Below are 26,938 nucleotides of genomic sequence, written 5' to 3'. Positions count from 1 at the left end.
ATTGAAAAGAAGAAAAATAAAAGAAGAAAAATCAAAGAGAGATTAATATTCCTGCCCATGGCAGGAACTGGACTGGTTTTCAGGTTCCTCCCAACCCAAGCCATTCTGGGATTTTATTTCAAAGCCTGCAGGTCCATGACAAATGAGATGGATGTTAAAAGCCAATGATGTACAAAATCAGAGATCTCAGTACAAACACCAAGAGCTGCACAGAAGAACATTTTCTCACTAAAATACTTTATGACAGGGAATTTTTAAAGGATGCCATGGATATTCCAGGCTGTTTATAAATGTACCATGAGGAGAAAAGCACCTGATGCTCGGCTCACACTCACCAAGGGTCATGAGCTGATCAATGCCACGGATAATCCGCTCACAGGCCTCATCCCGGGACTTCATCCCCCACTCCCCCTCCTGGGGCTTGTACAGGAGCTTCTCCACCTCCTCCAGGGTCACTGAGACACTTGCTCCCAATTCCTCAGGCTGATCAACTGCAGACAGCAAATGGGGAAGGAGTGAGAACAAGATAAATTGTTGAGCACTCACAGTTATTAAATTATTGTGTGCTTGTAACTGACGAAAAAATTCTTGCCTTGAAATAGAGTTTAATGCTAAGGCTGTGGGGAAAAAATTATACAAAATGGATACAAACAGTAAAATGTTTAAAATACTGTTTTTCTGCAGTTTTGAATTAAGTTTATTACCTTTCTGACAGCTTATTCAGTAACTACTTCCTCAGTATCTCCCAACCATTCCTCCCCCCTCCCAGCTGGTACTGACAAGTACTGGAAAAGTGAAACATTAAGACAAACCACAAATTCCACTCTTTTATTTACAGATAATCTGGATTTGACCAGCAAACTTTATAAATTGTTGGTTTTAAACTATGTGCAGTAAGGGTTTGCTGACTGGAAATTATTTTATTTATTGTCTTCTTACGTCCCCTTGTATTATGGTACACTACAACAAATTCATAGTTTGAAACTTGAGATGTTTTCTGAAATCTGCCATTTGGAAGTAGCAGGTTTATTCCATAAGTCAGAGCTACACATTTAAAGTACTTTTTAAAAAATTGCCCTGAAGATGCAAAAGGAAAAAAATATAGGTGTATTCAAATTATTTCACTAAATCTGAATCAATATTGTCTTTAAGACAGGAGTCATCTGCATGAAACAAAGAAACTGGAAAGAGAGAGAAGCATATTAAGCTTTATTTAAAAAACTTTATAAAACTTAATAAAATTAAGTTTTATTAAGGGGTTTTTACCTACCATTATCAGGGACTGGTTCCATGTCCCACGGGCTCAGCTTCTCAATTTCACCATTGTCCCATCTGTTCACCAAGTAAAAAAAACCACAAAATTTACTTTGACTGCAAACATACTTGAATTTTAGCTATAAGCATTGTATTTAAATTACAGCTATTTGTAGGCATTGACAAATACTCTGTATAAACATGTACAGAAACAAAGACATTGGTTTGCAATCAGCAAAAATTGATTCTTCATAATCAATTTCAGGTTAAAATTGTGCTCCTGATTTTGATGCATCCAACTTACCCAATACATAAATCAATTTTACAAAGCCTGTATCAAGAAGATGAAGAAAATTAAGCTGCACATTTGGAAAAGTGAGATAACATCAAGGGGAATATTTGAGAAAAAACACAGGAGATTTTTTTGCTGGTCACGGCAGGAGTTGTGCAAGTCCATGGATGAAGGAAGAACAGGAAGTGAGACATTTCATGGTAGCACTTCCATTTATGAGGCAGAGGGCAGTAAGACAAAGAAAAGAATAAATATAAAATGAAGAAACTGAAGTTAATTAAGGTTCAAGAAAAACCAAAAGTAAGACAGGTGCTCTTGACAGACCTGGATATTCACTGTGAGACTGAACTACAAGGTGTGTGATCATTCTGAGATCTCTCCAAATCCCACCACATTTGGGCAGATTTTTACATGTTTTTAAAAATACATAAAATACCAATAAATTTTGCTATCTCCAAGGTAAGAAATGTCTGACAGGATCAGCCTCACACCTCACTGATGCAGACAGGCAGAAGTGCCCTGTACAGATGGAGTGCTGGATCCTTCCTACAGCTGGGTTAATCCTTTCTCTCCCTTTTTTATTTCTTATTACAAGCACATCCCAGATATCAATAGATCAGACTGCACTTCACCAATTTCCCTCCAGAGCTTTGCCAGCAGTTTCCTGTCAGAGCTCTCCAAATTCCTGTCTACTTCTGATGCATTAATAAACTCAGATATTTGCTCTAATGCCTCCTGTGCATTTATTTCAAACCAACTGCAAACTGCAATGATCATGCCCAGAGTATTCTGTAACTAAACCCCTGCTCTGGCCAGAGCAGCTCTCCCTTGCTTTGGATCTCCCAATGCCTTGCAACACTTGGATCATTCAGTCTGTTGGATTTTTATAAACTAAGAGTCCTAAAGGTTGATCTGTTCAGTTCTCCTCCCCAGTTACTGTACAATACTTCACAAGCTGTTGATATTCACAAATGGAAATATTAATTCATCATTTTGCATGTAAGACTTTATCAAGAGTTCAGCACAGCTTAAGCCCCACTTAGTTCTGCTTAAGTTTCACTCATCCAGGTAATGCAACTTTATAATAAATGAAGCTGCTTCTACACCAACACCTATTATTGACTTGCCAATTAAATAACAAAAAAATTAAAATTATCTTCAATTCATTTCTTTTCCATACAACACTAACAGTGATAAACTGAAGTAAGTGTGACAAAAACAGCAACAGATCCAGCCAAGTCACAAAACCTATATATAACTGCCAAACACTCCAGATATTTTCATAGACCTATCCTAGGATTCTGCTCAAGAAGAGCCAGACAGAATAAAGTCCTTTTGGAAAAGGATCTTAAGGAACACAGCATTCCTTCCTTCAAAGCAGCTCTAGACTTTTCTGGTAAAGGCTGATGCATTAAAATATTGAAATATCCCTTAGATCTCACAGGAGAAAGGAGCTCAGGAAATTTGCACCAGGCTTTTGTTCATGACTGGAAACTGGATTTGGAACTGGCCAAGAAAAATCCGAAGCCCACCTGAACTTGCTCCTAAGGAACATCTGTGGCACAACAAAACACATGGAATGGATGGAGTATGGAAGGGAGGGTTAACAGGCAAGAATTTCAGTCTGGGAGTTACTTCAACCTTCCCACCAAGGAAAATCATTGAGACAGAAGACAAGTAGATGAGACAAGGAACCAAAACATGTAACCCAGCCTTGGCAGTCTCAGTGGATTGTCTATTAGCTATAAAATTTCACTTCTTTGTGGTGAGCAACAGGTTCAAAAGCCTTTGAGTGAAAAAACAATTAAGAAGTCCTCCAACAATTAAACTGTGACATGGGAATTATCTCTTGGCATGATGGAAATAGGAATATTGAATATTCACTGTTTATTCTCCTTACAGTCCTCCCTTGCTGGGAGAAACCAAACCAAGCAAACTCCCAGATTTATCCTTTCAGTGCACAAAGGAGGTGACAAGAAGGCTGGAGAGGGATGTTCACAATGGAGTGAAGGACAAGGGGGAATGGCCTTAAGCTGTAGGAGGGAAGGGTTAGATTAGAAACTGCAGAGGAACTCTTGACTCTGAGGGTGGTGAGGCACTGACGCAGGCTGCCCACATTGTGGCTCCCTCATCCCTGAAGTGTCCAAGGCCAGGCTGTTTGGAGCTCTGAGTAACCTGGGAGAGCAGAAGGTGTCCCTGCCTATGGCAAGGGGGTGGGACAAGACTGTCTTCAGGGTCCCTTCCAACCCAAACCATTCTGTGAATTCCAGACAGTTTGGACAGGGCAGGTCAAGGTCAGTATCCTGAGTCTGAGCACTGAAGTCCAGAGATATCTTTGTTTACCCTTCCCCTCCTTTGTGCCAAGGCCTGTTTGTTGATATGAAAAGGGGGCACAATGTGAAAGACAAAGTGTGAGGACTTGAGGCATTAAGGATGTCAGCAACCACAGAGGAGATTCAGCATCCCCAAATCAACCATCAGTACAGACCAATAATTAAAGTCCACAGAAAACTGCACTGCTTGCTTTGTGGAAGGGACACACAACTCCTCAGTACAGGAAATGTGAAGGGGTCAACAACTGCTTTTACTGTATTCCTACTCATTAACAAGCTGCCACAAGCTATTACATATCCACACTGTGCTACAGCAGCAACTTAAAACCATTAAAAAGTGACAATAGCAGGAGTAAAATAACTGAAGTGAACAATTTATACATTGCCATAGCAATGAGGCAGTTGTGTGACAGCAAATGCACTCTAATAACACTGCAAATCCAATCTCTGTGTACTCACTTGACACTGTAGCACTGGAAGTGACTGTCTGGATACTGAGGCTGGTAAGGCTCCTGACCCAGCACTGTCCCAAACCACCAGGCATCGTCAATAATGGAGCGGAACCTGTCGGCTGCAGCAAACACAGACACTCTGCTGAGAGCAGCATTTCACTCTGGGGCTGCCACAAGCCATCACAAAAACTTCTGATAACTGTACTGCTTGATTCCTCTCCATAATTAAAGTTCTAGACTCAGTGACATGTAAATCTTTTATTTAGCTTTAAAATAATAAAGGGAACAAATACAGGGATTGCCTTTATTTACATCTACTGCAGTCCCTCCAAGGTTCAAATTTCTGACTCTTGACCCTACAAACAGCACATGCAGCAATTAGCTAAGGACACATTTGTGATTTCTAAACTGTTCAGTCCAGCACCCAGCAAACACTTACAGGCCTGCCAGTTCCTCTGCCGGGCTTCGTCGTAGAACTGACGCAGGATGAGGAAGTCGATGACATCGGGCATGTCGTGGTATCTGGATAGAAAAAATCATCACTCACATGTGCCTCAGGGCTTTAGGAAGAAGAGAAACATATTCTTAACCACTCTTCAGGGAAATAAAACTGCACATACCTGATGGAAAATGATTTGTCTGTGTGTTTCCCAGTGGCGTGATCGATAAAGGCAAGCTTGAGGCAACACAACGTGGGAGGACCGACCTCGTATCTGATTCCAACAATTTTTACCAATTCCTGATCCTACAGGTAACAGCAAACAACTTCAGCAACTTTTGTCTCAGGGATCATGCACAGAACTGTTAGTTTAACATGAATTAAGCAACTGTACCCACATGCAAAACGAGATTTGAGATTTCAATGGAAGGCAGTGGGTCAGCCTTAGGATTTTAACACAGATCTTCCATTTGGCTTCCCACAGAGAATTCTGCAGACAATCTGATAATTGCACACACTTTCTCCATAGGGATACATCGGTAACCTCCCAAATCCATGTTTTGCAAACAGAATGACAAAACTCCTCAGTCACAGGCTCTGTTACACACCCACAGAACCCTCAGTGCAGACCTACCCTAAGCACCACTTTTCTCCAAGGCTCCTTGTGTGGATTCAGCTCATAAATGTTATTTCTCCTCACTGCTTCAATGTAAGCCTCGTGCCCTTGTCGGAAATATATCACCTAAAAAACACCCCAACCAGCCCAAACAGTGAATGTTTGCCTGAATTTAGCAATTAGAACAATCACAAGCACTGGAAGCTTTTAATCCTTGCTCCTACCTCGTCCCCCATCTGAGGGACAAAGGGGGACCTTCGCAGAGCCGTGTCTGTGATCCACACTGGAGGGTGCCAGTCATAGGACAGCTCCAAGTTCAGTGGTTGTGCTGCAGCATCAGCCTTCAAAAATCAGACAGGATGGACATCAATTCTAAACAAATCATTCCATTTTGGTTTGGCAGACAATAGATTAACTTATAAAGGACTAATATACAGTATTTCCAAACAGCATTAGCAGAACTCCTCCAAGGCTTTGTTTGAGTTGTAGCTGTAATTGTAATTCTAATATTAAACATTCCTTTCCTATCTGGAGATTTGAGTGAGCAAGTCATTATTATGCAGGCCTTAGCAGAAAGTTTTATAATTTATATGACAGTCTCAGTACCCAATTAAAAATTATTCAAGCTGCAAGAAACTGATTCTACTTAGAAGGAAGTGAAAGGATAGAGAGAAAAACAGAACAAATGCATCAAAATTACCCCAGGCTTAGAATTTGTTTGCTCCTTTATGACAGAAAACAGCTAACACTACTTATTGTAACCAAAGGTAATTAATTTAAATTAACTTAAAAATATCAGTAGGTTAAAATAGAGTAATTATTGTAACTTATGAAAAAATTAAATAAATTAAAGCTAAGTATAAATTGCTACCAGCAATGTGACTGTGTCCCCTATGCATTAGACAGGTAAGTTATAGAATCACAGAATGGTTTGGATTGGAAGAGACCTCAAAGACCATCTTGTTCCATGCCCTGCCACAAGCATGGACTCCTTCCTTTATCCCAGGCTCCTCCAAGCCCTGTCCAAGCTGCCCTTGGATATTTCCAGGGACATGGCAACATGTGGAAAACACGACCCAATACCTCATCACCCTCAGAGTCAGGAATTCCTCCCTAATCCAATCTAACCTAACTCTGCCCTCCTTCAGTTTAAAGCTTCCCCTTTGTTCTATCCCTTGGGAGAAGTCTGATATTCTGTACTGATATATATTAAACTCTTTTCCCCTTTAACACCATCAACCTTGAGAACCCTTTTCACTGGGAAAATGAAAGCACTTTCACTGGGAATGCAGATCCTTCCCTACAAATCAGCAGATCCCTCACACTGGGAATGGTCTCAAACCAATCCCAGGTTCCCTGTGTGTGCTGACAGAAAGATCCTTGGCTGATGGCAGTAACAATTATTTTAGCAGTTCCTAACGAAGACACCTAGCCCCTAAGAGAGAAATGAAGATTGTGCAGAAAAAAAGTGTGGAAGCTCTGTGTCAGGACCCAGGACATCCCTCTGGCTGTCCTGAGCAGCCAAGCTCCCTGCCATGGGGCTCAGAGACCCTGGCACAGAGCCCAAAATGCCCCTGTGGTTTTGATTATGACCTGTGGAGCAAATTACCAACCTCAGATGAAGATCTGCAAGCCATGACAAATTAAGTAGAATGATAGTGAAGTTATCACAAGGTAAAAAAGTAGATTTTGGGGTTTTTAGACTAGGGATTCAGGGGACAAGACGGAGGGATCTGGGCATGTCCCGCCTTTCTCCTTTTTCTTCCTGGCCTCCATCCTCTGCTGTGATGTTGGCACTTTTAGATTTGGTTTAGAGTAGAAGCTCACTGTCTAATATAGGTGATAGGTATTGGAAAGTAACTGTAAATATTGTACATGTAGTTTTTAGTATAAAAAGATAACACTGCCCCAGGGGCAGGCAGAGTGTCTGGACTGTCTTGCTGAGAGGACCTTGGCTGGACAGGAGAAAGAATTTTATAGATAAGGAACAATAAACAACCTTGAGACTGAGAGATGAAGAGCTCTGACTCCTTCAACTGCCAGGCTGGGAAAAGAGACTTTCCAACTTTTCTTGGGGTCACTCTGACAAGCTAGAGGCCCCGACAGCCCTGGGGGCATCTCCTAAGCTACAATCCACTGGCTCCTTCCCCTGTTCCTATATGTGAACAGAGGTGCTCCTGAGCCAGTCCCTCCCATTTCCCTGACTGGCCCTCACCTTTGTACTGCCCCTGAAGAGAAAGCTGGACCCTGAATCACAGAATCACAGAATCACAGAAGTTCAAGACTGGAAGAGACCTATAAGATCATCAAGTCCAGTCGATGTTCTAACTGTTCACTAGATCATGGCAGCAAGTGCCACATCCAGTCTTTTTTTGAATTCTTCAAGGGATGATGACTCCACCACCTCACTGGGTAAATGATTCCAGTATCTGACCACTCTTTCTGTGAAATATTTCCTTCTTAATTCTAACTTACATCTCGCTTGACGCAACAATGTGTGCGTGTGCCTTGGCCCTGAACCACACGACTGAATTAAACATCTGTGCATATCATACAAAAACCCTTTTTGCTTCCTTACCCTGCACTTCACCAGCACCTACTCAGGCTGCAACAAAAAGAAAATTATACCTCCTCCTGCTTTTTAGGTTTGGGTTTTTTCCTCCTCTTCCTCCTCCTCCTCTTGGGAGGAGAGGATTTCTCAGCAGACACGTCGTCCTCGGAGGAGCTGCAGTAGCGCAGCGCGTTCCTGCGCGAGCTGCGCACCGGCGGCTGCAGGTTGATGCCGGCGTCCGCGATCCAGTCCGAGTATCTGCTCGAGGAGTCGCTGTGCACAGGGCAGGGAAACACAAACACAGCCTGTTGTGGTGCGCTGTAATGTCCCATTTTGGACTTCCAGGTCACTTCCCCAGGTGTGCCTATACCTCTCTCCCTTCCCCCTTGCCCCCATGCTGAGTGAGTCCTGTCAATCAGGCTTAACATTCCAGCAAGGCTCGTGTGGTTGGTCAAGTTCAAAGGATGCCCCTCAGGCCTGGGGGTCATTGGCCTGTCTGGGTGTCATCTTCCCCTGAGACCCTGCCCCTCTCACCTGGTTGGTGGCTCACCTGTACCTCCCCTGTCCCTGAGGTTAAAAGGTGATCAGACCATGTGGTCAGGATTCTGTTGGAGCAGTTACCTACGTTCAGACCTCTGTAACCTTGGAATAAACCAAGGACATTAAACCCTCCAGCAGAATCCATCTCCTTTTCTCTTCACCATCGCCTGAAGCCATTCCTCCTGAGGTAAACGGAGTTCCTAACAAGCCTGGACTGGTTCAGTGCCCAGCTGCAATCTCCAGCAAGCCAAGGTATCTCTGGGGTGATACACTGCAGTTGCTGCCTTTGGCCCAGCAGCGAGGGTCAGACTGGCCCAGGCACAATCCAACTGGTAATATTGGGATTCATATTCCAGTAACAGCCCAGCTCTCACTGCTGCACAACGCTCAATTCACCCAGCAAAACAGCAGGCAGCAAGAGCTGTTGACAACAACTTCAAAATCACTTTGTCTCTCTTGTAACTATTACTTTACTCGGAGCTTAACATGAATTTTTGGGAGAATCCAGTAATTCAAAGTGTATTTCTTGAAACAACTAAAATCTGGTGAATTCTAAAATCAGTAATTTTAGTCAAGAAAGTTGTGCAGTGGAATTCTGGACTTATTAGGAGCCCTCCCTAAGGAAAACATGAACCAAATGCTGCTTAAATTCTTTACACTTATTCAAATCTCAGCTACACATCCAGAGTGGATCTCTGAGTACCAGCATTCTCTCTGAGTATTTTTTATTTCTAGCACTAAAGAATAGTAAAAGAGTATCTAAAATAGCCACAAGGAAATGATTAAAAATTATCGATAACAGTTCTATATAAAACCAGAAACTTTTAAAAATTTAGATTTTTCAAAAAAAAAAAAAAAATTAAGAGTGAGGAAAAAAAACCCAAAAAAATCCCCAAATAAAATTGGGGGAAAAATTTCCAAAGTGAAATCTTTCATCCCTCCAAAACCAGACCAAAACACACTACAGAAATATTCCAGACTCTTATCCCTCTTTGCCATACAGCAAAAAACCAGAGAGACTTAGAGTTACATTAAAAATATAAATATTTTGGTGAAATGGAACAGTAAATAACAATATAATGTGTCAGTGAAGTATACAAATTCTGCCTTATATGATTATTATTATTAAATGATCACCTCAGAAGCACAACAGAGCTTTTATACAACTCTTAATTTGTCAAAATTCAAATAAAACTCATTATGGCATATGATTCTTCACTTTACCTAGAACTATTACTGTTGCTTTTCTTGTCACTTCTCCACTCTTCCTCTTCATCAGAAGAACCAGAGCCCTCACTTTCTTCAGCTTCCTAAATTTAAAAACACAAACTCAAGCCAAATCCATGTTTTAAGGGTCTGGAACTTAAAAACATGTTGTCCATATTATCAAATTTTAAGAAGTTTGGTAAGAAGTTGTTAAAATGGAAATAAAAGTAATCAGGCCATGCAAAGTTCATAATAAAATCTGACAGGGAAGAATTTATATTACAAAAGGAACAGATCAAGAAAAACAATCACATCTCTCCACACACAACAAGGGCATGTTCTGTCACTATGATTTCTTTTCTATAATTTTTTATTAGTTCTGCAAGTTGAGGAGTTTTTTTCACCCCCTCCTTTTAGTATCAAATGATTGGCCAAGTACTAATTAGAGTATTCATGCATGTATTTAAATGCCACAGTAGAGATACACCAAAATACATTATGACTTTACTAATTTCTTGATTGTTGCTCATTAACTATTTGCATGAATACAATGTTTTAAATGTGTTTTTCATAACTGAGTCAGTATGATACAATGCTCATGTGTCAAGTTGTATTTTGCCAAGCAAAAAAAATAAAAATAGGAGAGAAAATCCCATGAGATTTCAATTGTAGCTTCAAATGTTTGAATTAGTCCAACTGATTGTCATTTTCAGAGTAACAAAGCTGAGAGTCCTCTCACTAAAATCTGCTCATACCCTGTGCAATCATACACTACAATATCAAAGTGCAATACTCACTGAACTTTACAGTCAATTTAAGGGATTTATTGTTTTTATACAATGAAATTCTTTATTAAGAGGAAAGGAAAGGAGAGCCCACTTCCAAGGAAAATCAGTCCTCATCTTATTTGCAAGATTTCCTCTTCTCCTGAACATGTTCCTTTTGTTCACTGCTCCTCCTTAACAAAGTGACATCTCCAACAAGTCTGAGCTTCTCTGCTCCTTCTACCTGTCCTTTTCCAGTTTAAAATTATTTCCTTGTGGGCAAGGCAAGACAAGGGCAGTCCTATCAGCCATTTACAGTCTGATACCACATCAGACACAACAAAAAGCTCCTGCTATCCACAAAGCCCTGTGTCGCCTCAGGTCAGAGCAACAGACCCTGTGGAAGAATCACATTTGCAAGAATCTTCAAAATTTCCATAGAAAAACATTAAAACCACATCTGAACTCCAAATGTCACCTGGAGCCAACCAACTGTCCATCAGATTTTTGAACATGGGCTGTGGCTTTGGTTTAGAACATTCTCAGCAAAACCAGTTGAGCCATTTATAAACTGACAGGAAATATTGTCTTGATTAATGCAACACAACACGTTTGAGATGTACCAACAATGATGATGCTTAAAGTAATACTTTTCCTGGAAAAAGAAGGAGTGGAGGTTTTTGCTTGCTTGTTTAACAGAGAAAAGGCACATCTACATGAAATTTCATTTATTGAGCAACTCAAGATCAAAAATCCAAACTCAGAGGAGAACTCACCTGCTCTATCAAGCCCAAGCAGTTGTCCCTCTCCTCCTCAGAAGACTCCAGCTGCTCAATGTTTTTCCTTGTTCTGTAGTTGGAATATTTCCGTCTGTGCAGTCGACGTTTGGATTGGATCAATGAAGATTCAGAGTCACTCTGATTTATAAGAAGGGAAAGGACAGGAGTTTAATAAAAATATATTTTAATTAAAAACTATTTTGCTGAATGCAAAAATTGCAACAGCATGATGAAGTTAAAACTCTCTTTCACAAGAAATAACTTGCAGGTAAGCCCAAAATTTAACATTTGCTGTTACAAATTTAGGATTTATTAGTTGTTCTAAGAAATTCTTCTTTTTTTTTTATAAACTACTGTGACAGCTTCATTCACATCACTTGATAAATGTATTTACAGGATCAAGACATAACTGCCTACAATGTGCAATTATAAAAACAGAGAGTGGCTTGGGTTGGAAGGTACCTTAAAGATCATTTTGTTTCAAACCCCAGCTCCCCTCAGTAAAGGGGATCCTGCAGTTGAATTCTTGTGTCAAATTGTTTTGTGCTCTAGGACACAGCAAATCAGGCAACAAGCTTATAAATACAGCACAATAACCAAGGCTTCCTTCTTGCCAATCTCTCCCACAAAACCAAAACAGGTGAGAAAAAATGCACTTGAAAGGAGGGAGGTCTGAAGAAGTTTCCCCACACACAAAATATCGTTATCTAAAATAAAATGACAAGGAACAGCAACATAACCTGTGATTCCTCAAGCACAGGACCTTGAACGCTCTCAGTGTTTCAGCAGGACCTGCAGTACCTGAGTAACTGCAGCCAGACCAGAACAGCCTGAAAGCCACCCTGCCTGCAAAAATTACTCCCAGATACCTCACCTAGAGGCAGGCAAGACTGAAAGCAAAAAGAATTCCAGGAATCCATAAAAATAAACCAAGCCTTGTCCTGCAGTAACTGGGAGCTGAATCATCAGAGTCCTTGGAAGACCATTCCAGAACCCTCTGCTTTCATTTTCCACACCACCACTTCTCCTTGGGCACAGAGTGCTCACTTTTCCAGAAGCTGCCACGTACCTTTTCCAGTGACTCAAGTGACTTTTTATTCTCTGTTGCATAAAGATCTCTCTCTTCTTCCCCTTTTGCAATCCGATATTCTTCCTGTTTCCTACAAGAAAGACATGAAAATCAAATTCTACACCTGTTTTGACAATGCTGGTCTCTTTGAGGATTCTCTCTCACATCCAATTCCATTTAATTTTTCATTTCAGATGTTATTGGTGCTCAATTAACTCTAAACCATCCTAAACCAGTAAAAAATATGGGTGCTAAGAAAGTCTTCCTTCCAAACATCAAAATATAATTTACATTTTCAACCTTGTTTTTAATTCACATTTTTCCATTTGCAATCACTCTACCTCCCAACACTGGGAATGCTTCTTAAAACCCTCAGAGATGTGGTAGCACCAATGGCTGCAGCTTTAAACAGAGAAGTTTAGCTACTAATTCTCCTTTTCAGAGATCAATATTGACAGTATGTTGTGGTGTGTGCAATAGTATTTTTGAAAGCAACTGGTTTAGCATTTCAAGGGGTTACATCTCATCACCTTCAAAAGTCTCACAGAGAGCACAACCTCACCCAACTCTTCCATGGAAATGATTTAAACCTGCATCTTTTATTTTGGAGGAAGCAAAAATCTAGGTGACCTAGCTAGCCTGGAGATGACTTAAAATATTGAAATAAGGAAGAATCAAGGACAACTTCCTTTTCTTCTCATTGAATGGACTTAACAATTATGAGTTTTTAGCACATCTGCCCACAGCATTGAACTATTCCAACAGCATCCATTCTACCTTTGATGTAACAGCACTTAATTTAGACAATCAAGCTGCTGTGCTGTTCCTAGTGCTGCTTTAAGTTGTAGCTTTTATATTTTACAGATTCTGTACTGGATTAGTGCATAACTCTGAATTCTATATAGAATGCTAGTTAGCTCTCTTCAATTTTGGTCAGAATAAACAATCCTCCTGGGCCTGGAAACCAAGGTCACACCAGCTGCCTCAGGCCCTGTACAGTATAAACAAAAGTGAATTTGGGGGAGAAGCAAACTAGTGGGATAGGACTTCATTACCTGAAGCTGTAATTGGACAATTAATCTCTGATATGCAAATAGACCAAAGTTATATCTGCCCAAAAACGTGTGACCATCGTCCATTGTGGATGTAACCTCTGCCAGGCTCTTGCACTGCCCAAAAGCAGCTGGAGGTTGAACAAAATTATAAACAAAAATGAACTGGGGGGAGAAGCAAACTAAGGAGATATGACTTCATTACCTGAAGATGTAATTGGACAATTAACCTCTGATATGCAATCAGACCAAAGTTTTATCTGCCCAAAAAACTTCATGACCATCATCCATTGTGGACATAGCCTCTGCCAGGCTCTTGCACTGCCCAAGAGCAGTTGGGGGTTGAACAAAAGTATAAACAAAAATGAATTGGGGGAAAAGCAAACTAGGGGGATATGACTTCATTACTTGAAGCCTTAATTGAAAAATTAACCTCTGATATGCAAATAGACCAAACTTTTATCTGCCAAAAAAACTTGTGACCATCCTCCATGGTGGACATAGCCTTTGCCAGGCTCTTGCACTGCCCAAGAGCAGCTGGTATAGACAAAAGTGAGTTGTGGGGAGAAGCAAACTAGGGGGATATGATTTCATTACCTAAAGCTGTAATTGGACAATTAACCTCTGATATATGTAAATAGACCAAAGTTATATCTGCCAAAAAATCTCGTGACCATCGTCCATGGTGGACGCAGCCTCTGTGAGGCTCTTGCACTGCTCGGCTCTTGCACTCTGCCTGGCCTCTGCAGGCATCCCCTGCAGGCTGCAGACAGACCTGAGCAAGCTGGGGGGGATCTCTGGCACCACCACCCTGCGCCTCCAGGCCTGCAGGTCCCTCTCGGTGGCCATCTGGCTGCGGGGGGCGTTCTGGTGCATCTGCCGCACGCCCTCCACCTGCCCGCTGCGCCGCAAACCGATGTTGGGCGGGGACTGGATGTCCAGACTCGGCCTTCTGAAAGCTGAAACACACAAATTGTGGGAATCTATAAAATCAGAGGGTTAGCATCTTTCCATTATCATAATCATGTAGTGAGATTGATGCTGAAAAAATAAATAGCTCCTAACACTTTCCATAGCAGTCCTGTCCTGTCTGCGTCTGTAAATAAATTGCCAGCACCAACAAATCAAAATGGTTTTTGTCATGCTGAAGGGAACTGGAAGATTCTTGCTAAAAGATTAAAAAAAAATTAAAAAGAATAATGGCTGTATTTTTGTCTCTAAGTATGTGACTTGGAGCCTTCAGTGATGCTTTAAGTTTTGAGCTTTTCTATTTTTCAGATTCTGTGCTGCTTCAGTGTGTGGGGCTGGGTTCACATTCAGGGATGCTGAGCTCTGTGCACAGAGCAGGGACACAAAACAATTCCTGCTCCAGCTGGGCACCAAGGACAAATGACCCAAATCTCAGCCCAGGAGCACAAACCCCGTGGGCTGGAGAGAGAAAAACAAGCAGGGTGGGACTGCAGGGCTAAAGCTGCAATGGGACAATGAACTGCAAGGTGCAAATGGAGCAGAACTGATCCCAGGGACAGAGCCCGTGCCCGGCCGTGCATTTTGGGGCCATTTTGGTTCATCCTGGGTGCAGCCCTGGCTGGGCTCTGGTGCTGCCCAAGGTGCATCCATGGAGGAGATGCTGTGAATAAATCCCTGCTTTATTCTGGAGCTCTGCCCAGCCTCTGCTCTGGGACAGCCTGCACAAGGCATCAATTCTGGAGGCGTATGTGTCTTGTAGAAAACACAGAGATTACACAAAGTACTTTAAAAATGGTTATTTCTGATTCACAGAATCACAGAGTCATTCAGGCTGCAAAAGACCTCCAAGATCCAGCATTTGACCAATGACCACCTGGTCAACCAGACCAGAGCACTGAGTGCCACACTGCAGTGGTTTCCCAAACACCTCCCAGTGGAAGGGTTGTGATGTGATAAAAGGTCTCTTCTGAACTATTTCAGACAGCTCTGAGGCTGCTGAGGCTCTAAAAAGCACTTTTCCTAGAGCTGAGCACATATAATAAATATATAATTATGTAAGAAAATATGTATTTTTAAATCTATATTATATATCTACATAATTAAAACTACAAAGACAGAGCTTGGGAAAGTATCTTGTTTCAATCTCTAAAGAAGGGACAAGGGAAAGCAGCTTGAATAATGGGACAGTACTTACTCTGCAGAAAATAAGGAATGCAAAAATAACTTACATTGACAAACATTTGCAAAAAAATCTATTGTATACATTATGCATGTTATTAATGACCTTTTCCTTTCAAAGTGAAAGGCTTTGCAATTAAATCCCAGGAGCAGCAGTGCTTTAATGAATAAAAATAACCAGGTATCACAATGTTAAAGGAATCTCAGTCCCCAGAATTATACTGAAGTTAAAACTTGTTTCAGTATTTCACACAGCACAATAAAAACAGAGACAGAACAATTACTGAAGAATTTGTCAGCAGTTCTAACCTCTCCTGGGTGTTCCCTCCCCGTTCTGGGGGCCACTTGGAGCAGATTCTTGATCAGCTGCAGTTCTCTGATCCTGTTCCAGCTGCAGCTGTCTGATCATCCCATCCAGAATGCTGGGCTCCAGGCCTGGCTCATCCTGGTCCACTGTCTGCTGGCCAATCACCTGCTCCACAACTTCTCCATCACCTGGAAAACAGATCAAATCAATGACCTTATTCCAATTATTGATTCCAAATATGACATTTATGGAGTGTACAATCAAATGGTTTGTGAACATCACTGCCCACAGAAAAGAACTGCAACATCCATTTGAAAAGCTAATCTTTTTTTTTTTGCTTGTTTAAATTGTATTTACTGTAGGACCTTCCAGCATCTGTAGTGAACATAAATACAAAATATCAAGGAAAAAAAGAGTCCTTTAAAATTATTGATCTCCCCTTAGGAACTAGAGCACAACCTAATTCTGGATGTAGACCTTTAGTGACATTCTTACTTGTTGCTACATATCCAAGCTGAGGCATCAAATGTTGAATGAAGTTATTCCAATTTAAGACATTTATGGAATGTACAATCAAATGGTTTGTGAACATCACTGCCCACAGAAAAGAACTGAAAGTCCATTTGAACAACTGATTTTTTCTTTTGCTTGTTCAAATTGTGTTCACTGTAGGACCTTCCAGCATCTTTAGTGAACATAAATACAAATATTAAGTGAAAAAAAGATTATTTTTAAATTGATGCTGCCCCCTTAGAAACTAGTGAATAACCTACTTCTGAATGTGGAGCTTCAGTGACATTTTTACTTGTTGCTACATATCCAAGCTGAGGACTCAAATGTTCAATGACCTTATTCCAATTATTGATTCCAAGTAAGACATTTATGGAATGTACAATCAAATGGTTTGTGAACATCACTGCCCAGAGAAAAGAAATGCAACATCCATTTGAACAACTGATTTTTTCTTTTGCTTGTTCAAATTGTATTTACTGTAGGACCTTCCAGCATCTTTAGAGAACACAAACACAAATATCTAGGAAAAAAAGAGTCTTAAAATTGCTGATGTCCCCTTGGGAACTGGTGAATAACCTACTTCTGGATGTAGACCCTTAGTGACATTCTTACTTGTTGCTACATATCCAAGCTGAGGAATCAAATGTTCATCTGCACAATTCTCTCTTCCTGGCACCAATCTTTGATATTTTGTGGGATGAGGGTTTCCATCCACATCCACTAAGAAGGGAGGGGGCATGAGGTGAGGGGCCTGCTGGGTCTGCTCATCCAGCACGTAGTTGTTGGAGTCCCGGATCAGCGGCCGGTAGTCAGTGTGGAAGAACATCTGATCAGGAATCTAAAAGGAAATTTCATTTTTATGTCAGCAATTTGGGAAAAAAAACATGCTAAAGAACAAATAACAAGCACTAAAGTCCCTAAAATCTACTTAAAAGTAGAAGAAAGGGCAACTTGTCAATTAGAAAGAAGATTTATGTGTAACTTCAGTTAACCTGGATGGGTTTTCAGTACTGTAACTTTTGATTGTGGTTCTTGCAGGCAACAAAATTCTTTCAGAAAACAAAAAGCTGAAGTAACTTGGTGCAAAACGACTGTTTTACACTTAAAAATAATTATCTCCATTCTGCATTTTCCCCTACAATTATTAGAATCACAGAGTTGGAAGGGACACACAAGGATCACCAAGTCCAGCTCATGAGTGGCCCCAAAGTTTCCTTGCAAGGAAATCTTTGGCTAAAGCTCAACACCAGCTCAAATTAAAGTTTTCCTAACCATGATTTCATTCTTTATCTATATCCACCTGAAGTTTTTTCTACAACTGGAAGTCCATGAGGCTGAAGGGAAATGGTTACATAACTATGAGATCACAGTCAGAATGTTTGCTTCCAGCAGTGATGGCAAACATGAAGGGAACAAGTTTCAATTTCAGCCGAGAATGCAGAGCAAGGAAAAAATAATTCTTTAAAATGACACACATGGATCTAGAAATGCAACCCCCAAAAAATGGAGGGGAAGTGAAGAAAAGAAGAAATGTGTATTTATCAAAACAAAAAGGAAGCAGGCTGATAAATTCAAAAATTTAGGATAGGTTAAATTGTTGGATCAATAATTTATTTTTGCTTAATTTAATCAACTACAGTGAATTTGGGCTTGAGTGAGGAAAGGCCTAAAGAACTGCAAGATAAACCAGAGGAAATGAGAAACAGAAGCATTTTTGAGGTTGAACAATGAAAGTGAATTAGCTGTGTCCAAGATGAAAATGTGTTCCAGGAACATTCTTGGGAGTACTCCCATGGCAATGTTGAGACTTTGGGTTTTTTCTGCTCTGCCAGGATCATATAAGCAAGACAATTGACAGACACCAAGGAATCCATTACAATTAGATCTTCTAACCACACAAATAATTTTTTACATATAAACTTTTAAATTAATTAATGTAATAATGTAATTTTAGTTAGCAACTCCATACAGAGATGTGATAAAAAGCTGAACTTACCTTTTCATAAGGCCTGCTACAGCCAAAGCCAAATATCAGCAGATGTCCATGAGAATCTGTGCATGCAAAATGCTGCCCATCTGGTGAAAACTTACAGTCAAAAACAGCTCCATGTCCCTGGCCCTCAATCTGGATTGAAGGAAAAAAATTCAACATTATTTGACCATTTTTTCAGAGCAAACCATAAGAATAAAAAATTAATTACTCCATGCATTTCCCTAAACACTTCCAATTAAGGCACAAATAATTTTGTTACTTCAGTATATTTCTTCCCCTTGAATTTAAGTCCTGAACCAATTCTAAAATATGCACTAGAAGCTATGAAAAGTTACTATTCAGAGAATAAAATAAAGAAATAAACATGTTTTAGTGAGGCTTTTTAGCTGTCAGCACACTGCTTGAAATAAAGTGGAGCTAATATAGACTGGCTTTGTCAAACAACTTTCTAGACAAGAAAAAGAACTTAAGAATAAAAGAAGTAATTCTTTATTTTAAGAACTTAAAAAGAAGCTCTTTGCTGTTGACAGACCAGGGAAAAAGGATAAAAAATTTATATGAACATTAGATCAGAACCTGAGTCTCAGAGAAAATAACCTAATTTAAAGTATTAATGATGAGCTGTCAAATGGAGCCCTCAAGCACTGTACCAATGGATATTAAGATTATTATTTTTAATCCCGTGGAAAATAAAAGTGTCTTGAAACAATGGCCTAAACCAGAGCCTTTTAGATGGCATCTCACCTCAGCTCAGGAAAACAATTACTATGAATGAAGTGCACAATGATCTTCAGTAAAAAGAGAATGTAAAATCTGCAATAATCAGGAAACTCTAAGGTAAAAAGCTCTAAGGAAAAAATTAATTAATAAATTTTGCTGGTTAAGGTTTTCCTGTTTGGTTGGGGTTATTTTTCCCCTAAAGATGCAAAGATGTGAATGTTGGTGGCAGTTCCTTAAGCTGGTAGTGAACACACTGCTGTGAATAAATGGTGTTTAAAGAGGCTCCTACCATTATCTTACCATTATCTTACCATTATCTTACCATGTTAAAATAATGTTTTGTTTTGGTGCCCTTGGTGATGTCCCAGATGAAGATGTTGCCATCATGGCCTGCAGAGAGCATTATCCTGCAGTCAAAGGGATGGGTCTCCAGGACAAACACTTCATCTGCATGGCCCTGCAAAGGGAAACTGCACAGCTCAGGGAAAAAGGGAAATCCACAGCAACAGGATGTTCACAACAGAGCCCAAAGCCTCTCTGGAAAATTAAACCCCAGGCAGCCACAAAGATTTCAACATTCCAAAGGTAAAAATTTTCTACATTCAAGCAAGAGCTGTAGAAATAAGAAGCTCTGCCAAAGGACGGTGAATTATTCAATGGGTGAGTTACTGCACAAGGATTTTATTTATTCCACATTTATTTGTTCTTTTATTGACAGGGAAAGCCCAAATCTGGAGGAAGCAGCAAATTTTGGTTAAAAGAATTCCAAGGAACACTCCCCTTGCTGTACCATCCATACAGAGCTTTCAAGACCAATCAGCTCTAATTCTAAATTCAGCATGCACATGGCACTGCAACTCCAGGAAAATCTTCCAAAAGAAGGAAAATCCCATACCACCAAGTCATGGAGCAGCTGCCCTGTGCTGGAATTCCAGACTTTCAGCAGGTGATTATTCACAGCTGTAACAACATAGTTGTCATTTTGGTTCCAGGCTATCATGGTTACTTTAGGCTTCATGAATTTGTCTTCTTCTGCACAAGTGTCACTGTTTGAGAAAAGTCAAACAGGTCAAAGATGTGTTTTGTATTTTATTTAGCCCATTTCTACATCAAAATACAATAATCAGACAACAGAAAGGAAGTGAAGAATTAAATCTGGGTTGAAATTTTTGTCTGCAAAATCCTTCATTTAAAGCAAATCTGGATTTTTAAATTTTAAAGGACTTGATAATCTCTTTCCCATTTGAGATGCAAGGCAAAAAGGTTTTCCTTTTTCATGGAATCTTGGCTCCTCTACAATTAGAGTCCAAACATAAATCCTGCAAAATTTTGGACTTTTTACAGTCAGCTTTTCCAACTCACTGATTCCCAAGCCAACCTCTACATTAGCTAAGCAGTTTTTAATGAGTCCCAACAGAAACACAGGAAAGATAACATTGTGTTTTAACCTCAGTCTATTTCCTTATTCCCTCCCTAAAATATATTTATAGGTTCTGTAACACTGCCCCTCAGCCCTTTTCCAGTCAATCCAAGGAATAAGTTTTTCTTAAAACACCTTCACATGGGATTATCTTTATTCATTTACAAAGACTCTCAACTACACAGCCACAGTGAAATCTCAACTATTAATAACTCCTCCTTTGTAAAATCAGATTTCTTTCATGGTCTTTGTCATCACAGGAAAAGCCTCAAATCATCCTCCAATCAAATGGTGCATCCAAGGTTTGGCTTTTTATTTAATCACCTACAAATCATTTAATCAAAATCTCATTTAATCAAAATCTCATTTAATCACCTACAAATGCATTTCTGTTCTGTGTCTGTGGAAGTTTACTGAGCTTCTGTACTCCTGTAAATCATTTCCCCTTCAGGTTTACCCAACACCATAAAATAATCTGATTTTTATCTCTAATAACATTATTCAGATTGGGTGCCACCAGCATTTCATTCATTCACTTCTTTAAAAGCAGAAAATGGGGACAGTCAGGAAGATCAGTCCTTGAGGAAAGCCACCTATTCCGTGTCATGACCTCTCCTGCAAATAGGTCACCACCTACTTTATTTGTACTAACCTAAAAATATTTCTCCCCTGACACACCAGGTGTCAGACTAAACCCAGAGAGAGAAGTTAGATTCTTTCTGTCACTTTTTTCTCTGAAAAAAGGCAACAAAATTTTCTCTGAAAAGAGGCAACAAAATTAACTTGGTAAATCTGAGAGCTTTCTGAACACTTAGGAATTTATGGAAGCACTCAAACTCAGCAATTATTACAGAATCACAGAATCACAGAAATTCAAGGCTGGAAGAGACCTGTAAGATCATCAAGTCCAACCCATGTTCTAACACCTCAACTAGATCATGGCAGCAAGTGCCACATCCAGTCTTTTTTTGAACTCTTTGAGGGATGATGACTCCACCACCTCCCTGGGTAGATGATTCCAGTATCTGACCACTCTTTCTGTAAAATACTTCCTTCTTAATTCTAACTTGCATCTCCCTTGGTGCAGCTTGAGACTGTGTCCTCTTGTTCTGTCTGTTGTTGCCCGGAGAAAGAGCCCGACCCCCAGCTCACCACAGGCACCCTTCAGGAAGTTGTAGAGAGTGATAAGGTCACCCCTGAGTCTCCTTTTCTCCAGGCTGAACAACCCCAGCTCCCTCAGTCGTTCTTCATGTGGCTTGTGCTCCAAGCCCCTCACCAGCCTCGTTGCTCTCCTTTGATGCTCAAGCATCTCAAGGTCCCTCCTAAAGTGAGGGGCCCAGAACTGGACGCAATTCTCCAGGTGAGGCCTCACCAGTGCCGAGTACAGGGACAGAATGAGCTCCCTGCTCCTGCTGGCCACTCCGTTCCTGACACTGGCCAGGATGGCATTGGCCCTATGGCCACCTGGGCACACTGCTGGCTCCTGTTCCATCATTACACCACCAGAACACTCAATTCACCCCTCCCAAGACCACAGAACTTGAGCAGAATTCTGCCCTCACTCTCACATGTGAGTAATTGAGTTTTTCAATGTGAATTTCCACAAAGGAAACCACGGAACGAACAGTGAACACGGCACCTACCCCAGCAGTCGATCAGACATGTCCAACAGGATGCTCCTCCACTCTGCCTGCTCGAAACGCCAGATCCGAGCTGTCCCATCCCTGCTGCCACTGATGAACCTGAACAAGGGTTAAAAATTTACTCATTTATCCTCCAAAAAAATCTGCTTTAAAGCAGGTTTAGATTTAGACAACGCCACAACATAGATTTTGTAGTGGAAGAGTGATAGAAGTGAAATCTTATTTGTGTTCAAGAGAATTCTTTCCATTAAGTTTCTTTCCAGGAAAGCAGGAAAGAGTTTTTCTGAACTGGAAAACTGAATAAAGTTGTCAAAATATGAAGAACAGAGAAACAAGTTCCAAAGTTTAACTCAATTCACAAATTCATCCTCAACTGCTCCTCAATACAGGATTTCAATGTATTTTCATTGCAGAGTATCACACACTGAAGTAGAGGCAATAACAAATCAGATGAAAAGGTTGTAATTTATTTTTGACTATTTTCACTACATTATTTCTATTTCCTGTACAAAACTCAGTGAATTTAAAAGGAAAGGAAGAGGAAAAGGAGATTTATAAGGCCACAAACACATTGGGTACATTAAAAAGTGGCAAAATTTCTCCAGGTAAATAAAACCCAAGCCAGGCAAAAAATATCACCTAACACAGATCAACAAAAAGCTGGAACAGCTGAAGTTTAATTATGCTCCTGCATCAGTGCAAAATTCCCCTTCTTAGTTCTAAATAAGATTTTTCTTTACTGGGAACATCCAGTAACAGATTCTTAATTCCAAAATTAAAATTTTTTTGGCCATATTTCAGCATTTTTCAACATACCTGTCCCCACCATTAGAAAACTGAATGCTGTCAACTTTGTCCTGTAAGAAAAAGTACAGTTTGTTAGAAATTTTATTTTTTAAATAGGAAATATATTTTTTTTATAATTGTGAGCTTAGTAAAATCTGAAATAATGAAAAAATAAAATGTTGTGTTATTTTTAAAGAGTTTTAACTGCAGAGCAAACCAAGTCCAAACACTGTCCAGAATTCACTAACCATTAATGTATCTAAAATGCAGCTTTTAAAACCTGCCTGAAATAAACATGAAGGATTAAAAGATTAAATAACCTGGTTGACAAGTGAATCATATTTAAATATATTTCCAGTACCATAAGTCAACTACAATGGTGACAAGTCTGTTGTTCCTACTCCTACTTACATTTTCCTTAAAATAATAAACAATAATTCACTTTTATCACAATAAAAACTGCAGGAAAAACATACATCACACTTTGTCTTAGAGAGAAAAAGTAAAAAATTAAATACTGATCACGCCTTATCAATGCAACAAAAATAAAGTCAGATTTTGTAGGAGAGGAAGCATTAAGGCAAATAAAATTAATTAAGAGCATTGCTAAAAACCCACTCATAAAATCATCTTGTGATTTCAATATTGCTTCAAATGACTAATTAACTAATTACTTACAGCATGACTTTCCAATTCTGCTATTTTCTCAGGTGTTTCAGAGCCAAAAAAATACATCCTGATGACGTGGTCAGTGCTGCCAGTTGCTAAAAACATCCCACCTGTGAAAATCAAGCAATAATTAATCTGCTGTGGAAGAGATGGAAACAGGTCACCACCACTGCTCAGAGACCTGGTTTAAATAAAAAAAAACCCCACAACTATTTGGAGAATGGCACATTTTTTATGCTCTTCCACTGACACACATATGTGGAAGGAAATCCCTTTGCTGCCCCAGAAAGTGTTCTCAGCCATAGTAAAAATCAATTGGTGTTACAAAGGTTTTGAAATAAATCTTTAGGGCAATAGTGGAACTTTTAACATTAAACTGCAGTGAGGAGCCTTCAGTGGTGGGGAATGTGGCTCTGGGTAATCAGAGTGATGTAGGTGACTCTCATTGTAGTCTGGGCCTCATCTGTGCCAGTGAACTGCATCAAAATTAGGCTGAAATGTGAGTAAATCAGTCAAGTGAATCACACAGGGTGAGCACACCAGGATTGAGCTGAGGGGGCAGAAATTCCAACATCTGCCTCTAAGTGCTGTCAAAAAACAAAACAAAACAAAACACAAAACAAAAACAACAACAAAAAAAACCAAAAACAAAAAAAAAAAAAAAAAAAAAAAAAAAACCAAAAAACAAACTCCCATCAAACAAGCAAAATGTCAAAAAGTCAAAAACAACCTCCCAACACAATCCAGGGGTCTGTCCTGACAATGCTAACAAGCTACACTTTGATTTGCCTTTTATTTCTGAAAATCTGCTTTTTATTTCTGAAAATCTGCTTTTTATTTCTGAAAATGTTCAGATTCTGTGAATCTGAAATTCCCATGAACTGAGTGAAAGGCAACTGCAAGGCAGGAGTGAAGCACATTAAAGATCCAGTTCTGGATCCTTAAGAGGGGAAGATCTTTATGAGAAGATCTTTATGAGATGATCTTTAAGAGAAGATCTTTAAGAGAAGATCTTTAAGAGAAGATCTTTAAGAGAAGATCTTTAAGAGAAGATCTTTAAGAGAAGATCTTTAAGAGAAGATCTTTAAGAGAAGATCTTTATCCCTGGCTCTGGGTCAGGAGCTGCTGCTGGCAGGACCCACCTCCACTGCTGCTGTGGGGTGTCAGAAAACCCATTTTGCCAATCCTTGATATTGCATGAGGGAATTAAACAAAAATAAAAACTCCACTAAAGATGGATAGAAAAACCCAGACATGAGGTGGCTTTTACCTCTGTGAAATCACCAATGTCTTCAACAGTTTTTCACTGTTAGCTAAGGGAATCCTCCTGATTTAATTATGGCACAGCTAACAGGGCACAACTGTGCAATTATTTCCTCACCCCTGCAGGATTTCTCCATGTTAAAGCTGCCACAATCAGGTGTTACAAGAAAGGAAAGAAGAAATCACAAGGCTGAATCCACCTGACTTACCCACACTGAAGGAAGAACAAAGCATCTGAACCCCTGGCCTGGGCTTCTCTGTGAACTTCACTGGCTTGGTGCTGGAAAAGAAAAGATGTTTGAAATAGGTCACAACACCCAAAACTTGGCTTTTAGCAACATTTCAAAGCATAAAGGGATGTTTCTTTAAACATGGATCACTTTATACCATGATGGGGTAAAACACCAGACACACACTGAGCTCTTCCTGGCAGTAATTAATTTTTGGGGTACAAACAAAGAGTAATCACAAATGAACATTTCCAACTATCCTGCATGCAAGTTCTGCAAGAAACATCCTAAAACTACAGGACTGCTGGAAAACCAACAGCACCACCAAGTTTTATTATATTTTCCAACATATTTACATTTCCAGCCAGTCCTGCTGTCCTACTTTTGTACTTTTACTGAAGAAAGAAATTATTGCATTTCCCAACTAATCTCTCAACTCAATGGAACAACATTAATTTGTAAAGGATACAGCTGGTGATGCTGCTTTAAAATAACCATTGAATACATGATTTGCACAGCATTTTTATAACCACAAAAACCCAGTGGAGTCAAAACCACCTGATTTGTTTTACTCAAGCCCCAGAATGGCAGAAAGGTTAACAACAAACCAGTCACATACTTGAATTTCATGGAATCTGTATCCCACTGCCAGAAGCAAACAGTTCCATCTGCCCCAGTGGAGACCATGTACCTCAGGGAGCCTTTCACCATGGGGCTGAACTGCAGGGAGGGAAGCAAAACCACACACACAAACTGAGATTTAAATATTAATCATCAACTTCTTTAAAAAGTTCACGTAAAAGCTTGATTTAGTTTGGATTTTTCACCTCAGACTGCTGGAGCAGTTGGTGGTAAATCATTTTTAGTGTTTACAAAGAATATCTCCCCTAATTTAAGGTAAGTTTGTGGTCTGTGTTTCAATTACTGTGTTAAAAAATCCCAGTTCCTTCAGTGGTTTGGGTTTGATGTTTCCACTGACCACAATCATGCACTGAAAATCCTGTCAGTGAATAAAATAATGAGCACAGCAGACTGAAAAAAGGGAAGTTGGAATAGACAGGTGTAGTTTAAAAATAATTCAGCAGAGCATGAGATGTGAGATGGTTTGAATGTGTAATTTAGCATTAGATGTAATTTTATAGGAATTTTATGGGAATTCCTCAGAAAAAATCCTTTATGACATGGATTTATTGCTATGCACAGAGCTGCCCTTCAGAAAACTTTACATACACAATTTGTTTAAATTGTTCATCAATTACTGCATTGGAAAGTCATATAAATTGTACATAGTACAATTATGGTATTACTAAGAAAGCCTAAATTAAAAAATCCACAAACTGCAATAAAAGAAGTACCATTAATATTTAGATATTAAAAAACCAAACTAAAAATGCAATGAATGCCACAGAAAGTGCAGGTATGAAGATTACTCTCTGAGGCAGCATTTTTGAGAAAAATTTAAAATTATTTGTTTGTACTGAGCTCCACAAGCTACTCTTCACCTGCTGGTCTCACTGGAAAACACCCCAAACCTGGATAATGAGTTACTAATTTCTGTGTTAATTAAGGAATTTAAACTCAGACTGAATCCAAAGGACACCAAGAGCACATCATGTATCAAACCACCTTCAAATTTAAATTACACACATTACAACTTCTGAAGTAACTCCTGTTTTGGAGATTAAAACAAATACCAACATCCCAAAAATTGTAGGAATAATATACAGGATCAGAACACATTCACACAGAACAGCAAATCATGTCTCCAGTGAGAGACAACAGGAGGACAGGATATTTCTCAGAAATTCCCTTTTGTTCCAACAACTCAAGTATTATTTCACATCAAGATCAACACAGTGATCTTGATGTGAAAAAGAATTCCTGTCATTATCTTCAGTT

The 26,938-nt window shown here is 39.7% G+C and overlaps 1 protein-coding gene across 1 annotated transcript in view; it reads right to left on the bottom strand.

Annotated features, from left to right (window-relative positions):
• BRWD1 (bromodomain and WD repeat domain containing 1) overlaps positions 1-26,938 on the bottom strand; it is a 49,750-nt gene that overhangs the window by 16,846 nt on the left and 5,966 nt on the right. The window contains exons 9-30 of the mRNA XM_059493507.1: positions 25,659-25,759; positions 25,019-25,089; positions 23,556-23,656; positions 22,908-22,948; positions 22,092-22,190; positions 19,924-20,074; positions 19,351-19,485; positions 18,312-18,440; positions 16,928-17,153; positions 15,805-15,990; positions 14,123-14,306; positions 12,296-12,386; positions 11,224-11,364; positions 9,702-9,787; positions 8,015-8,210; positions 5,611-5,727; positions 5,405-5,512; positions 4,952-5,076; positions 4,771-4,853; positions 4,339-4,450; positions 1,271-1,332; positions 336-491 (exon numbers count right to left, since the gene is read on the bottom strand). Of these exons, the coding sequence (XP_059349490.1) occupies positions 336-491; positions 1,271-1,332; positions 4,339-4,450; positions 4,771-4,853; positions 4,952-5,076; positions 5,405-5,512; positions 5,611-5,727; positions 8,015-8,210; positions 9,702-9,787; positions 11,224-11,364; positions 12,296-12,386; positions 14,123-14,306; positions 15,805-15,990; positions 16,928-17,153; positions 18,312-18,440; positions 19,351-19,485; positions 19,924-20,074; positions 22,092-22,190; positions 22,908-22,948; positions 23,556-23,656; positions 25,019-25,089; positions 25,659-25,759 (2,701 nt within the window). The remainder of the gene's footprint in view (positions 1-335; positions 492-1,270; positions 1,333-4,338; positions 4,451-4,770; positions 4,854-4,951; positions 5,077-5,404; positions 5,513-5,610; positions 5,728-8,014; positions 8,211-9,701; positions 9,788-11,223; positions 11,365-12,295; positions 12,387-14,122; positions 14,307-15,804; positions 15,991-16,927; positions 17,154-18,311; positions 18,441-19,350; positions 19,486-19,923; positions 20,075-22,091; positions 22,191-22,907; positions 22,949-23,555; positions 23,657-25,018; positions 25,090-25,658; positions 25,760-26,938) is intronic.

This window comes from Ammospiza nelsoni, chromosome 2 (genome assembly GCF_027579445.1).
Source record: "Ammospiza nelsoni isolate bAmmNel1 chromosome 2, bAmmNel1.pri, whole genome shotgun sequence".
NCBI classification, from domain to species: domain Eukaryota; kingdom Metazoa; phylum Chordata; class Aves; order Passeriformes; family Passerellidae; genus Ammospiza; species Ammospiza nelsoni.
Note: the sequence above shows the minus strand (reverse complement) of the source record. Positions and strands in the feature narration are given on the sequence as shown.